The 15,401-nt window shown below is 33.5% G+C and overlaps 1 protein-coding gene across 1 annotated transcript; it reads left to right on the top strand.

Moving 5' to 3' along the window:
• The first annotated feature begins 525 nt into the window (after positions 1–525).
• Positions 526–15,200, top strand: LOC144855659 (uncharacterized). The gene is made up of 5 exons (XM_078713573.1): positions 526–1,174; positions 10,653–10,779; positions 12,768–12,941; positions 13,464–13,616; positions 13,857–15,200. Exons 1-5 carry the CDS (start codon positions 863–865, stop codon positions 14,345–14,347), a joined length of 1,257 nt encoding a protein of 418 aa, XP_078569699.1. The 5' UTR covers positions 526–862; the 3' UTR covers positions 14,348–15,200.
• Positions 15,201–15,401: the final 201 nt, after the last annotated feature.

The following is a 15,401-nucleotide window of genomic DNA, read 5'->3' as shown; positions in this document are numbered from 1 at the left end:
TACTGAGAAATTCCAGATTTTGGACATCAATATTTTATGTCAACATGATGTTTTCGGTATTATAAGTTGACTTTTTAAAGCTCTGTCGAAACTATCAAATTTTATGTGACAACAAAATGTGATGTGCCCATATAATGGACATGATGATGTCATATCGCTACCATATTTAAGCATATCGCTACCATATTTGGGCATATCGCTACCATATTTGGGCACACACACTTAAGACGCACTATGAATGCCTCCCTCCATGTCATTGAAACCATAAACAAAATGTATTTCGAAGAGTACTGAATAAACAAAGACTAAACCCTTTTAAAAAGAAAAAACAACCCTGTTTATCTTGAAGAAACTTGGCTAAATATTTAAACCGCATATATTTACTTTTTCAATGATATTGACACAATAGTCAGTCGGGTTTTAATAACAGTAGGCTATAATGAAATGGTTAAGTATGTAACTAATACATTTGTCTATTTAAACGACGAGTTAAGAGGCATAGTAATAGTATGAGATTGGTGAACAGCAGTCAATCGCAGGGCAGTCACAAATCAGCATCAGGCTCGATAATTGAATTTCCTCTATATCGATATTTTGTATAGTACAACAGCAGTACGACTCGGTAAAGTCCTGTACTGAAAATAGTGAGACACAGTCAGAAGCTTGTCAGTGCTACGTTTAAAGCCGCCTCGACATTAGCTCCTTGTCTGCACTGATTCCTCCCCGATTGGCTCACTCCTGAAATGGATCGAAACAGCTTTATCCTAATTCTGCTGACGACAACTTAGTAGAACACATTATCGCGCCAAATAAACCACATTGGAGTGTATACATTTTACCGTCTGCGATTTAAAAAAGCAAGATGAATCTTGGAATACGTACCGACGATCAAATGCCGTTTATTTTACAGGCAAACAGACAAACAGACAAGTTATCTGTGGAACAAATAAACTGGAAAATTAGCCAGATTAAAAGTGTGTCACAGTTTGCTCTGGCGTTGAGTGTTGGGGTAATGGTGGTACTAGCTTTGATTTTTCCAACGATTTCTGTAAGGACTGGTTCGTTAGATGTGCAATTTCAAAAACATGAGAGTCGATTGGTTCAGCAAGAAGCAACGATCTTGCACCAAGAAAAAATACTCATGGAATTACAAACAAATATTTATCGTCTGCAGGTGAGTTTCGTGTCAGACACGCGTGTAATGTGCGTATGATGCACGATATACGGTAACACAAGTGTTTATAGAAGATAGTAAACTTTTACTCGAAAAATGCGAGTATTCCGCGTGTGATTAAAGTATCTTTTAACCTAAAATGTGGTAACAATTTCACAGTATTGTAAAATTTTACATAGTAAAATAATTTTAAAATGGTTACTCTAAAAATACACCCACATTTTTAAGATTACGTAACAATTGCAGTTTTTTTTAAACGTTAATTGAAAAAAAAACAATATCCAAAACATTCGTGTAAAGAGAGAGTTGTGTCTTTAAAAAGCAACAATAATGTTTTTGTTTTACTTTTTGTATGAATAATTTCGTTTGGCATGTTCAGTAGAAATATTCTTTTTAATAAATAACTCATACACTTCTTTTGCGACCTCCTGTACTTTCAAATTCAATACGCAATACATCTTGTTAAATATTATTTTAATTTGTTAAAATATGTACGTTGATTCGATATAATCACGTCCACTTATTCGCAATTATGTTTCTACTTATAGATACTTAGGTAGTCAGCTTACTTCTAAGCAGGTGTAATTGAATAATCGAAACAATTAATTTTCATAATTTTTGCTTTCGTGAAACTCTAATTGACATCCACTGTGTCCAAAATTGGCACGAAAACGAAAACTTTAATAATAGGAAGAAGGTAATGTTTTGTCGCGGTAATATGTAGTGACGGTGATAAAGATCGGTCGGTTCACTTACGTTTGTAGAGAAACCCAAGGGTAAATATTCTTGCCACGTGTAGTAGTTTTCCGTCACTCAAAACCATATGATTAATATCTTTATTTTTATAAAAATATTTTAGGTCGAATAATTATTCAAAACAAGCCTTTCGTAATAAACTCTGTTCGTTTTTTGCGAGTTATCCGTGACTCAAAACCATATCATTAACATCTTTATTTTAGAAAATATGACCTTAATTTTAGGTCGAATAATTATTCAAAACAATTGCCTTTCGTAATATTCTGTTTATTGTTTCAGCAGTACTCTGTTGTTTTTTCCACTCCATGAAATTCTCATGATAGCAAACATGTTCCATAGAAAGGTTTTAACATTCGTACCATCATGAATTTTCCTTCGTAAAAAAAGTTGAAGTTATAAATATTATCAAGGTTGACAGAACCCAAAGGCAGCGATAAATGGACATTTTTATAGGGTTAATCTTTTAGACCTTTTACTTTTTTAAATGCCCGCCACGTAAGGATATTCTGGATGTTAAGTCCTGACTTACAGACAATCAGTCGCCTTCTACCACATCATAGACCTCTTTTTATGCATAATTAAATTAGATATTATATTAGATTTTACACTAATTCAACAAATCCAGCAAACATTCAGTTGAATTCAAATGCGCAGGTGCGAAAAGGTGTGTGCTTACGAGGAAAGCAAACTTACTATGTGTAACTTAATAGCATATTGATTAATTTGTATAATTGTATGTACATGAGTTGGGAGGAGGAGGTAATACTGTCATCTATTAGGTAAAAAAGTATCTTAGATTAATTTTATAGTGCAGTACTATACTTCTTTCTAAAGCTCTGTCCACACTATGAAACTAGTTTGACAAAAAAAAGTTTGATGTGCCCAATATGGTAGTGATATGATGTCATCGTGTCCATATATGGGTATATCACATATAAACTTTGATAGTGTAGGCAGAGTTTAATTTAAGTTTGATTCTACTTTGGTGACCAAAACTACCGAAGACTTAAACAAACAAGTGGTCTCTAGATAACATAAAGTTTGATAGTGTAGACAGGGCTTAATTTCTTCTTTTTCCAATATCCAAAGTTTTGGTATTTCTGGGGTTTTCTTTTACAATTTTTACAAAGTTTATTTCTGTCATCATCGATCGGTCGTGGCAGTAAATACGTGTCACTAAATAATTTGTTGTCTAACCGGAAAGTATCGACGACAAAACCTGTGTAAATTACCTCTCACGTTTGTTTTCACCTTTTCACCACTTTCATTTCGTCAGACTATCTTTTCCTGAACCGTAATCAATATGAACCAAAGTTTCACTTAAGCTCAGGTCTTCGAATCTTAATTACCACGGTACAACTAAAACTTGCTAATTCTGTCCGTATATCACATACTCTCCAGTACTAATTTCTTGCTTATAATGTATACCACATGAAGTGGTCTATTTTTTAAGTTTATACGTGACATTGATATGTAATGTCAAAGTTCAAACTTGATATGATCACGTCTTAAGCATCCGCTTTATAGTTCTAATTCTTTTTTTTTTATATTAAACTTATACCACAGACGTTGATTCATTAAACATTAAAATATGTTATTTTCAATTCAAATTAAGAAGAACAATACTTACATACATACTGACGGAGTAAAAGTTCAATTTCACAGGCTTATGACGTCATATTACACGCTCCAGTAACTTCATAAGATCACTTAATTGTTGACGAAACTGTTATCACAGAATTAATAGAAAGTTTCATAATAGTAATATTCTTATGATATGGTTATATTATATTATTTAAAAAAACCTTTCAACAAATATGTTGTGTTTAACAGAAGTGGTAGAATAATGAAAACTATATAACGAAATTCTTTTTTTTCTTTTCAATGAAAATTGTCAGGTGAAACATACCTTTTATCCAATTTTTATATGACACTGATTCTCTACATTTGTATGATATTTTTGACTATTTCCATGTTTTTTATTTTTCCCCTTGGTGTCGTACTGTGGAATGCAAGACGATGTTCGAGCTATAAGAGTGCTTGACAAAATAAAATAAAATAATTGAATTGAATTTCTTTCATATTCCCAAATATTGATAACATAATTAAAAATGATCGCACATTTCAGTAATAATACATTTATCAGTTTATTAATGGCAAACATACACATTCATCAAATCATGATGTACGTTGAATATGAACTCGTATGTTGTATTTTCAATTGCTATACAATATTAATGTGATTCCTGAATCTAATTATAGCGAAAACGCCCAAAAATTACGGCAATGATCTTTTGACTCACATAACATGAATCTATCCAATTTCTAAATTAATTGAGCTCTTTAATGTTGTACTATGGAATGAATTAGTGCCGATTTGGATTAGCGATAATTGATAAAAAGAGGTAATTGGGAATATTTAGTAATTTCCATCTATTACAGTGATCTAATAACCTATTCATCAGCCAACCGTCATTACCAAATGCAATTATTAAAACGTGTGTGTTTATTTGTTTTGTAGTTTCCGTTTAAATGTTTGTCATTATTCGTAAATAATTATTTTAATTTGTAAAATAAAAAGCTTTGTCATCATAGAGTTTATCGCAAATAGCATGCGCGACGTCATTGCACAATGCATGGTGGGAAGGTTTGGGAGCAAACGTCGACGAGTACGTACGTGATTTGTTGTTTGTACGTACGCGTCGTGACGTTTGCTCCCAAACCCTTCCCATCATGCATTGTGCAATGACGTTTCTCGCGAAATCAAGCTATTTGCGATAAATCTTATTATGGAAAATAATGTTTTAAAGCTATTGATTCTGTTATCAGTAATGTTGCGTCCGATAACCCTCATAATTGCGTCATTTAAGCTTATTTAAAACGCATTACATTATGTGAATTACGAATTGTTTTCATTATCACATTAATGTTTATCTCTTCACAACATTTTCACAATTAGACTCATTGAAATTGATGTAATAATCACGTTGAAAAAATAGACATAATATTTATAAAATATGTTATGTTTATATGTTTTCCTTTAAATTATATGAATTATGTACTTATAGTCCTAATAAATAAAGTTTTTCAATTCATACTTGCATATTATATAACCATTAAAGTTAATATTTATATATTTCGATAACTGTAGGGCCTTATAATTTGTTTAATAGTTTTTATCGAATTAATTTCCATATTATATACTTTTATAAATAATTCGTAATTCGGTCACTGGTTGTTATGTTTCATGTTCCTTGTGTGCAATTTAAATACAATGCCATTATATCTACAATATAACCCCTACTTTGGATACCCCCATTTAGGGGATACCCATGTTAAGTTAATGATTCCCCCTTTCCATTCTTTTTTTTTAAATCTTTGTACTATGTTTATGTATGTTTATGAGTGTGTATAATGAATGGAAATAAAGAAAGAAAAAGAAAAGAGGACACTATTTTGGGTCTCAAAGCTGTCCCTTAATATGGGTTCTACTGTATCTTAATTAATTGGTCAATTGGACCTATATCAATTCTGCTTTAGCACTAAGTTTCTCCGATACTAAAATTTACACAATTTGTTCTTCAATAAAATATCTTATCTTTCTAAATTGTCAACAGTTCCATCAATTCTTAATCTTGAACCGTGTCAACAATTGTATATTGTATATTTTTAACGCGCCTTTAGAAGCACTATTGAGTGGTATGTGCGCTTTATAAATCCATATTATTATTATTATTTATTATCTAACCAACTTAAATTGCCTTGGTGTTGTACTAAGTGTTGTCTCTGCCACTTATAATAGTATAGCAATTCTGCCTTGTAATTTACTACCCAGTAATCAACTAAAACACGACAATCTATTTACGAAGGAAATAACAATTCGTAAAGTTCAATTGATCATTTCCATAACGATACCGTTTTTATTTTCACTGGAACTACCAAATATAGGTCAAATAAAGGTTAAATGTGGGTCAAACCCTTATCACAACTTACAGTGTTATATCAATACAAACATTTAAATAAGTTTTTTAAAAACGAAATTAACTTTATTAATTAGGGAAACAAAATAAAAGGACAGTTTCGAGTATTTCAATATCCATAGAATAGAAATACTGTAATACTGTATTAACTGTATTTGGTAAAACGAGGAAATCTTGGACTAAGACAAAAGAGAGATAGGCTTTTAAAAAAAACCCAAAGAACTGTACATCGTGGTTAAAGATGTATTGTCCACCTGAAATATTTTAAATAATTTTTAATGTCACATAATAGTTATTCACTTTAACCAAACAAAAAGTTTTTCTACGAAAGTGATTGAATGTATTAAAACTACAAAATTGCCTATTCAAAGTCTTTTTTAAAAATTGATCTTCATTTTTCTTTCATTTTTAAACATAATTAAAAGTAAAATATTCAAGAATGAATCTACCTGACAGAGATATACCCGCCCCGGATTGAGTCCCCCTCAACCAGCCGTCCCAACAATTATCCCCAATTCCGGAATGAACGCAATAGCAAACATTAGTTGTGCAACATGTAGCCGAACAACTCTCTCTATTATAGTATAGATTATATACGATGCACTAGTTCATAACCAAAGTATTTAATCCTACTATCCAACCCATATCATTACTATTAACATTAATATAATAGTAATTCTTTAACATCTTTCCTTGCCAAATAAAATAATTTATAGTTTTACCTAATAAAGCAAATTGTTAGAATGATAACACAGCCCAACACATGCAAACGGTTTAAGCTGGTAAAGAAAATGATTCGTAATTTCCTACATTGAGGTCAAAGCCGATTCACATTATACAGATAGTAACAGGTATGATCTATTTTTAGATTTATATAAATCCGTTGGAAGCTTTCTATGAAACGTTAATAATAGTAAACCTAAAAAGTAGGGTCAACTGTTAAGCTTTGTCTACACTATCAAACTAGTGTGATGTGCCCAAATATGGTAGTGATATGCTTAAATATGGTAGTTGTATGCTCAAATATGGTAGTGATATAAAATCATCATGTCCATACATGGATGATCGAGAAATGACCAGGGTAAGTTCCACAACATTGGGCGCTTTATAAATACAGGATATTATATTAATTTCGATGATATTATCTTGAACTTCGACCTTGTAGTAATGAAATGATTAGATTCGATCATTTCTATGGAATCATTATTTTTGTTTTGGTAAATTGATACAATATTAGAATACATTAAGAGATCACTCCGATCAGAGAAAAGTTGGGTTTTTTAGTTCTGTGTGTGATTACATGTAATTGCACTAAAAACTGGAAAATTGGAGTGTGGTCTAATGGGTATGCATTCACCTTCCAATAGTAGAGTTCTGGGTTCAAGTCTTGTTTATGTTATTTTTTAAATTTTTCTTTCTTAGTTCTGTGTGTGAATACACTTTATTGCACTAAAGACTAGTAAGTAGGAGTATGGTCTAATGGACATGGACAATTGTTGTTTTTTATTATGTGCCTATTTAGATTGAATTGCACTGTGTTACTATGTATTGCTTACATAAATGGTATTAAATATTGAATTATGATTTCTCAAAATTAAAATAATTTATTATTTTTGCTGAATGGCTTTTGACAACCTTTATAGTTGTGTGATTCATTAAACAAATCTTGACAATTATTTTGCCGTAAGTAATTTGAATAAAGGTATGTTATTGATGGGTTGTGCGACGACTTAAACACAGCACTTCCGCCTGTAACACACTGTGCAAAGCAATTTGAAAGCACAGGAAGAGCGCTCGATCCTCAAACGTACGTGTCTTAGACATTGTGTGACATTCGAATGAACTTATGTTCAATCATGTTATCCTTTGCTTCGTAGTAAAGCGTGGTTCTCACTGGCGACGCAACGTAGCGCAATCTACGCAACGTAAGAAAATGTCCTAATAATTGTGTTTTCCCCAGCCTGCGTGAAATCAAACCTGCGATGTTTGCAGCACTGTTGCGTCGTCGGTTCCCACTTGTGATTATGCAATACAGCACTTTGCGTCGATACGTCGTTGCGTTGCGTTCTAGTGGGAACCACGCTTTAGTAGCAACTTGTTACATAGCTCTGACTGCTGCAGGTCTTACGCTTTCGGAAGCTTAATTCACTGTTGCAACAAACTTCGGTATAAGATCTATCCACTTAACATGTGCAGTGATCTTACTCTTCAATAAACTTGTTCCAATTGCCACAATTAATAATTAATGTTTTTGTCGTCGGTTCCCACTTGTTATTACACAATCACTTTGCGTTGATACGTCAGTGCGTTGCGTTCTAGTGTAAACCACGCTTAACGTTTTGAGACAATTGATCCAATTGCCACAAATAATTAATGTTTTTGTCGTCTGTTTTGTTTATCTCTCATTGTTGATTGACTGTGATATTTCCTTATAGAAAATATCGCAGACTCAGCATCCCGTGTACCAGGCTATAACATTTCCATATTAAGAAGCCTATTATTAGATTACAATTGAATAAATTCGTCTGTGTCCAATGGTAGTAGAAAGTAGGGCTGGGTGAAACAGTATATTTCTTTTGTTTAATATGAATGAAATAATGTGCGTGGGCCTGTCACACTTGTCTGTAAGCGCATCGCAAATAATTTGACCAATCAGGACGCGGTGGATCATCCGAACTGTCGCTTGTGATTGGTCGACTCGCTTGTGTTGGGCATATAGCGTTGTGTCCAAAAGTGGCAATCAAGCTAAGTTAATACGCCAATGCTCTGTAGTATTATTGTTTCTCTATGTTGTATGATTTAATAAAGGAGTTAAGCGTTTGTATCTGCTTTATGTTTACAACTGTAGAATATTGTATTAGGGCCTAATAGTACCGTACATAATGTGACGCATTCCACACCAAAACAACATCGTCGAGTGCTTTGCTCGTACAGGTACACAAAAAGAAACCCGTTTGTGTACAAAGTACTGTAAACATAATCTCAAATAATATCGTGCATGTGTGTGTGTTCAGTTTCTGTTTAATTTCTTCATCTGTTTCCGCACATTTAATTATTATTTATGTTGTGTCTATATGCTGCCCTCAACCAGGTATAGCATACGGTAAACTTTTAAGCGTGGTTCCCACTAGAACGCAACGCAGCGACGCAAAATTCTGTATTGCGTAATCACAAGTGGACACCGACGACGCAACTGTGCTGCAAACATCCCAGGCGGGGGCAAACACACATATTGGAAGGGCAATTTTTTACGTTGCGTCACTAGAGTGTGAACCAAGGTTTAGGAAAGCCGCGCGCATCCGTGAACCATTAGTTAATTCGTGTACACACGTTTAGTCATCTAATTTGTATTATTACTCTATAATAACAAAACATCATTTGTTATTTCCCTTGTTAGGTTACACTAATATCAAGGTCACGCCTCAGGACAAATTAAATAAATGCTATAATTTGTATAATAATGAATTAAACATTGGTTTTCATTTTTGATAACCGTAGGCATATTGGATAACACGTTTTATTACTCAGTGATACTTATCTTCATCTTGTACACGTTTTTGTACGTGCAGATTGTATTGTTAATCAATCGTACAGTCCCTCGCCTTTCTCACCAAAGTGAAATATTTAACATAAAAGAGCAATTATATTTAAACTGCAACAGAAAAACACGATATACAGAAAAGAAAAGTAAAATGTTCACTCGAAAGCTGCGCCCGACACGACCATTTTAATGTTCTCTTCTGGGAACAAATTATACAGCTCTAGGCCTACTATCGTGGGAAATATATCATATTATGGCACTAGGTCAACGTGAAAGATAGGACGAGCTAGTACGCGCATTAGGCCTACATGACGAAGAAGTACCGTATTACGTTGAGTCAATTGCATTACTGAAACCACATGTGTACTATACACCTGTAACAGGTGTGTCACATCGGCACACTACATGTGATATCATTGAATTGTACAACAGGTGTTAGTAAAACTGCGAATAATATATCAGACCACACCTTTTATATAAAAGTGCGGAGTTCTTTGACCCTAAAGAAATGCAAATGGGAATGAAATATTGAATTAAAAAAATGTGACTGCATGTGTTCCTGACTGTATAGGGAATGTTTAGGCGTTTCGATGTTTGTCTGAAATACAAGCTCAAGTAGTATACGTATGAAACGCCATACGTGCCGAAATATTTATCTTTTTACTAATACTAAGTCAAAACTCCGTCTGGATTGTTGTTCAATACCAGTTAAAAAAATAATATCAAAAGAAATATAACGACTCCCATTTTAAAGATTGAACTGTCCCATTAAAATAATAAATATGTTATGAGTGGTACGAATATGAAATGATAAGATAGGATAGGATTAGATCATCATTAGAAACTATACATTTTTCTAGGCCTTTTCTAGTTTCCGTCTGTTTTTCAAGGCTGCACCAGTTCAGTCCGTTCTTCCGCCTGTACCCAACACCGGCTGCAGCCAATACAGCCAATTACGTATTCACCAGAGAGCCTAAGGGAGCATCAACTGATTTTAAATAAAATGATAATACATTAATGTATACATCATGATGAATCACATTAAAACGAAACTTCTTTCTGATCGTTTTTCTTTCTTTTTCTTTTATTAAGCGTCGTTATTTACATAGCGCTTTATAAAATGGTACAAACAACATCAAAAGCAAAACAAAGACAACTGTGACTGTATATTATAAATATATTTATAATCTTTATTTTACAGGAGGAGTTATTACAATTAAAAAATAAAACTAATAGCGAAGAATTTGAAAAGAAAAATATACAAAAACGATCGATAGTCGAAGGGCAACCCACAGAAATACATTTTGTGGATGGATCATCCGCTAACGGTAAGTTTTTTTATGAAATTATTTTAGGAGGCGTATCTAAAAAATAGAGGACAGCCGCCTTTTAAGCAGCAAATCACTGCTAATTATATTATTATAATTATAGGGTATTGTAGTGCAATGATATTAAAAAATTCTTCTAAAAGCACAAAAAAAACACAACTACCCCCTCTATTTTTAACTTCACTACAATAGTTCCCGTACGGACAGAAATGATAATATGCCTAGGCCTACACTTTTATTATTTGTTAAATACATTTGTAAAATTAGTATCCTAGCACCGTTTCTTGGGAAAGTAACTTCTTGCTTTGAAATAAGTTATTTAGGACAGTATAAGTCGATAAAAGAATGAAAATGATTTTACAACAATTTCTGATAGCAGCAAAAAACACAACTACCCCCTCTATTGGCAATCGGCTGTTCAATAGTTACCGTCTCGTACTGGAATATTATTATTACCATCATCAATAAAATACACCTTTATTTTTCATGAAATACTTCTATAAAACTACTATACTAGCAGCTCCTTATGAACAGACCACTGATGGCTTTTAAACAGATTAGTTTAGTACGATATAGTGCAAATAATGTTTTGAAATGGTTATGATAGTAGCAAAAAACACAACTACCCCCTCTGTAGGCAATCAACAGTTCAATAGTTCCCGTACTGAAGACAAGTAGCAAAGAACAGAACACCACCTCTTTCCATGGGAAGGTCACTTCTGGCTTTAAAACAAATTAATTTAGTACGTTGCAGTCCAATAATTTTTTTAAATGTTTTTCTTTGTGTATGTATAAACTGCTTTGTGTGTTTTGCTAGCTTCTTGACCTCATCTTAGCCCAGTCCAGTAACTTGACGTTGTCTGCACTTTGTCTGGCTACACGTTGTCACTCTCTGTATACAATTCCCAGAGTAACAACTATATATCGCACTTTCTTTTATCCAACTTGACTCATCTTTAATTACCATCTATTTCTCATATTTTCAAAAAGAAACATATACCTACACTAGATAATATCTATAAGTATATCTTATGCTTTATATTATTTTCAATCCCCTCAACACCAATTTTGATTGTTTTCAGTTCAGTAGATGTTAGACAGTATCTGTCTGACACTCCATATACAAAGGAAAATATCCACCTAGCAAAGTCTGGAACTATTTGTAGAACACATTTTGCATTTCATCTAGTACATGATGATATGACACTTTCTCTAATAGTTCGCTATTATGATATCGAAAGGCATAAATTAAGAATTTTAAAATGTTTTAAAATTATTTATGTAGTTTGTTATCTGCCTTGTAACAGAGTTTCAATGCTTGTTTTATAATTCCCATCACACATTTTAAACTTGTTAGATGACCATCTCAAAATATCGTGAGAAAAGCCAAATGTTTCTTTAGGCGTTGTCAAGTGGAATATGCTATCAAATGTAGTTTTTCATTTCAAATTCCATCTGTCACAAATGTAACCATATTGAATGTCACTAACTGGTCCCCCAGTGACAGTCTGTCTGTCTGTCAGCCCCACCCGAGCTCTAAAGACACATTGCACTATTAACTTTGGTAATATTAATATTCAGGATCAGTTTCAATTATGAAACCATGTACTAGAAGGGATTACCCTATTTTCAGGGAATGACTGATATAATTGTACCTTTAACCTTACTAATTTAATTTACAATGAGGCGTGCTATTCTAATATAAGTCCCTAATAAAATTACACAGGCCTACGTTGTATGTATTTCTGGCTAGAATATATGCATATATGTGAGGTAAAAAAAACTAATATATTATGGTTTTGTGGTCTAAAAGTCTGATGCTCGACCTGTGAGTGACAGAGGAGAGGACAGGTTCAATTACATATGACAAACTTGATACAATTTTTTTTTCTATAAAATGATTTGCTTTGTTTTATAAAGTATGTAAGTTGTTTCAACCTGAAAAACATTTCAACAATAAAAATCATTATAATTATTTTTTGAACCAGATTTTTACCAGACTGTAAGTAAACAGACGACAAAAACAGGTACGAGCGGGGTTCAAATCCCCACAATAGTCCTACGAGGAAAAGATGGGCGAGATGGACGAGACGGTTTGCCAGGCCCGACTGGACCGATTGGAGAGGCGGGAAGGAATGGGCACGATGGAACGCCTGGCCTGCGTAAGTATATTGTAATTTCTATCCAGGTTCTTTTTTTGGCTGTATTGAAATCTCGAGAGGTGTTATTAAAATTATGATTTTATCGTATAGGCCACAAGCTTATACATTAGTCACACTAGTGCCAAAGACTTGCTACTAAAATCAATTTTGTCCCACTTAATATCTTCCTTAACTATATTCCATTGATCCATTGTAGATTGTGTGAATGCATTGAACAATGTTTTTACATAATGCTTGGTTTCCACTAGAGACGGAACACGAAGATGTAACGCAGCGTAATTGAGTTGACCAATCACAAGTGATGGATTATTCAAACTATCTCTTATGATTGGTCAACACGCTTATGTTTTGTTTACGTCCTTGCGTTGTTTCCTAGTGAGAATCAAGCTTTATTGATGAGGCAAGCATTAGACAAGCATTTGACTTGTTAAATGTGTTGAAATGTGTCTTCTTAACAATCAATTTTATTTACAGAAATATTATAATAATTAATCTATGTTTACATTATTTATTTGTGTTTAGCTGGACCACAGGGTATGCAAGGACTTCCCGGGCTAAAAGGCGACCGTGGACAGCCTGGCTATTTATACGGAGCTAATTGCGGGTCAATAGGAAATACGTATATACGCTGGGGGAAGAGAATATGTCCTAAGTCTGCGGAATTAGTATATCAAGGTATGTAACTAAAGAAAGTTATGTATACGATAACCTAAAGCTCTGTCTACACTATCAAACTAGTTTGACAAAAAAAGTGATATGACACCATCATGTCCATATATGGGCACATCACAAGTTTGATAGTGTAGACAGAGCATAAGACATAATTTTGAGGAATGACCAATTTAATTTGTAAGTGACGACTGTTTTATTTCTTTAACTTTTCTAATAGTATGCTAAATTATTGTCATCTTTCAGGTGTTGTTGGCGGTTCTTGGCATAACCATGAGGGCGGTCTAGCGGATTTACAATGTCTTCCCCACAATCCGGTATTGCACCGTCCGTTACCACCAACGCAGCAGGACAGACGAGCATTTATATTTGGCACCGAGTACAACACACTTGATTTCATGCCGTTACGGGCGCTACACAACCGAGGAGCCGTCTGCGCAGTCTGTCGTGTTGTTCAACGTAGCACTGTTCTGATGGTACCGGGAACGAGTATCTGCCCCGTAGGCTGGCTTGCTGAATACGACGGATACTTGATGGCTAGTTCGTTTGAAAGTAAAGGCAGGCAGACGTCAGTCTGTGTTGATAGAATGGCTGAAGCAAGACCGAATTCTCTTCCAGTTAATGAAAATGGTGCTATACTGTCCCCGGTTGAAAGAGGAGCATGCGATCGGAGTTCCCTTCCATGTAGATCATACGCACGTGGTGCAGAATTCACTTGTACTGTTTGCACCTTATGATCTACTGTTATCATACAACGGAGTAAATCAACGTGAGAAAAGCGCGCTTTGTCGGCATGGTGTTGAGTACTACAAATATACCAACCATCGCTTTCGGGCTTAGAAAGTGACCGTCATCCTCTCGTATAGAAAAACAATAAAACATTAATTTTGGTTTATTGTACTAAACTTTTATTGTCCAAAAAGGAAAAAAATAACTTTAAAAAAATTTAAAAGGCAATTCCAATTACATATTGATGTTTTTTCTTTTACATAGCTAAAAATGATTTTGACTTGAATGTTTATTTGTACATTCGTATGTATTTGTTTAATTTTACGTTCCGTGTCAAACTTTTGCAATACGTTTGTGCTCATGAATGAACAAATGGAGAAAGAATGACGACATGGATTTGTTTATGTCATTCGCCAATGGATACTGATAATTATAATAGACAATATTGAATGGACGTGCTAATTATGTTTCTGAACTATTATTGGAACATGATAATTTGGGTCGAATTATTCTTAATTTCAAATGGAGAAAGAATGAAATCAGAAGTTTGTGTCATTCGTCATTGGACACTGATTATAGTAACCGACCGTAACCAATAGACAATATTGAATGGACGTGTTAGTTATGTTTCTGAACTATTATTTGAACATGATAATTTGGGTCTCAAATTTGAACAAATTATTCTTAATTGCGACCGTAACCGTAATACTGAATGAAATCGCGAAAAACGTTCAATGTGAACTATTATGAAGTAATAAAAAAAATAGAGAAATAAAAATGAAGAAATGAATTTAATTACGTCAAATGACTTATTTGAAAATGGTAGTTTTTTAATATGTAAATAAAGTTATTTTCCATATACAGTAGTGTGCGTTGTCTTTTTGCGTGTGGTTTACTTTGTATTAATATTAATAATAATGATATTATATTACATTGGTAATGTATGGCATTATTACTCCTAACATAATATGCTAATAATGGCCAGCGATCTGATTTATTCATAATTGAGGTGAAAGGGTGACCTATATTTTTAAGAATGTCAAATTGCGCATAACAACGATT

This window comes from Antedon bifida, chromosome 11 (assembly GCF_963402885.1).
Source record: "Antedon bifida chromosome 11, ecAntBifi1.1, whole genome shotgun sequence".
NCBI classification, from domain to species: domain Eukaryota; kingdom Metazoa; phylum Echinodermata; class Crinoidea; order Comatulida; family Antedonidae; genus Antedon; species Antedon bifida.
The sequence above is the reverse complement of the archived record's forward strand: the minus strand, read 5'-3'. Positions and strand labels throughout refer to the sequence as shown.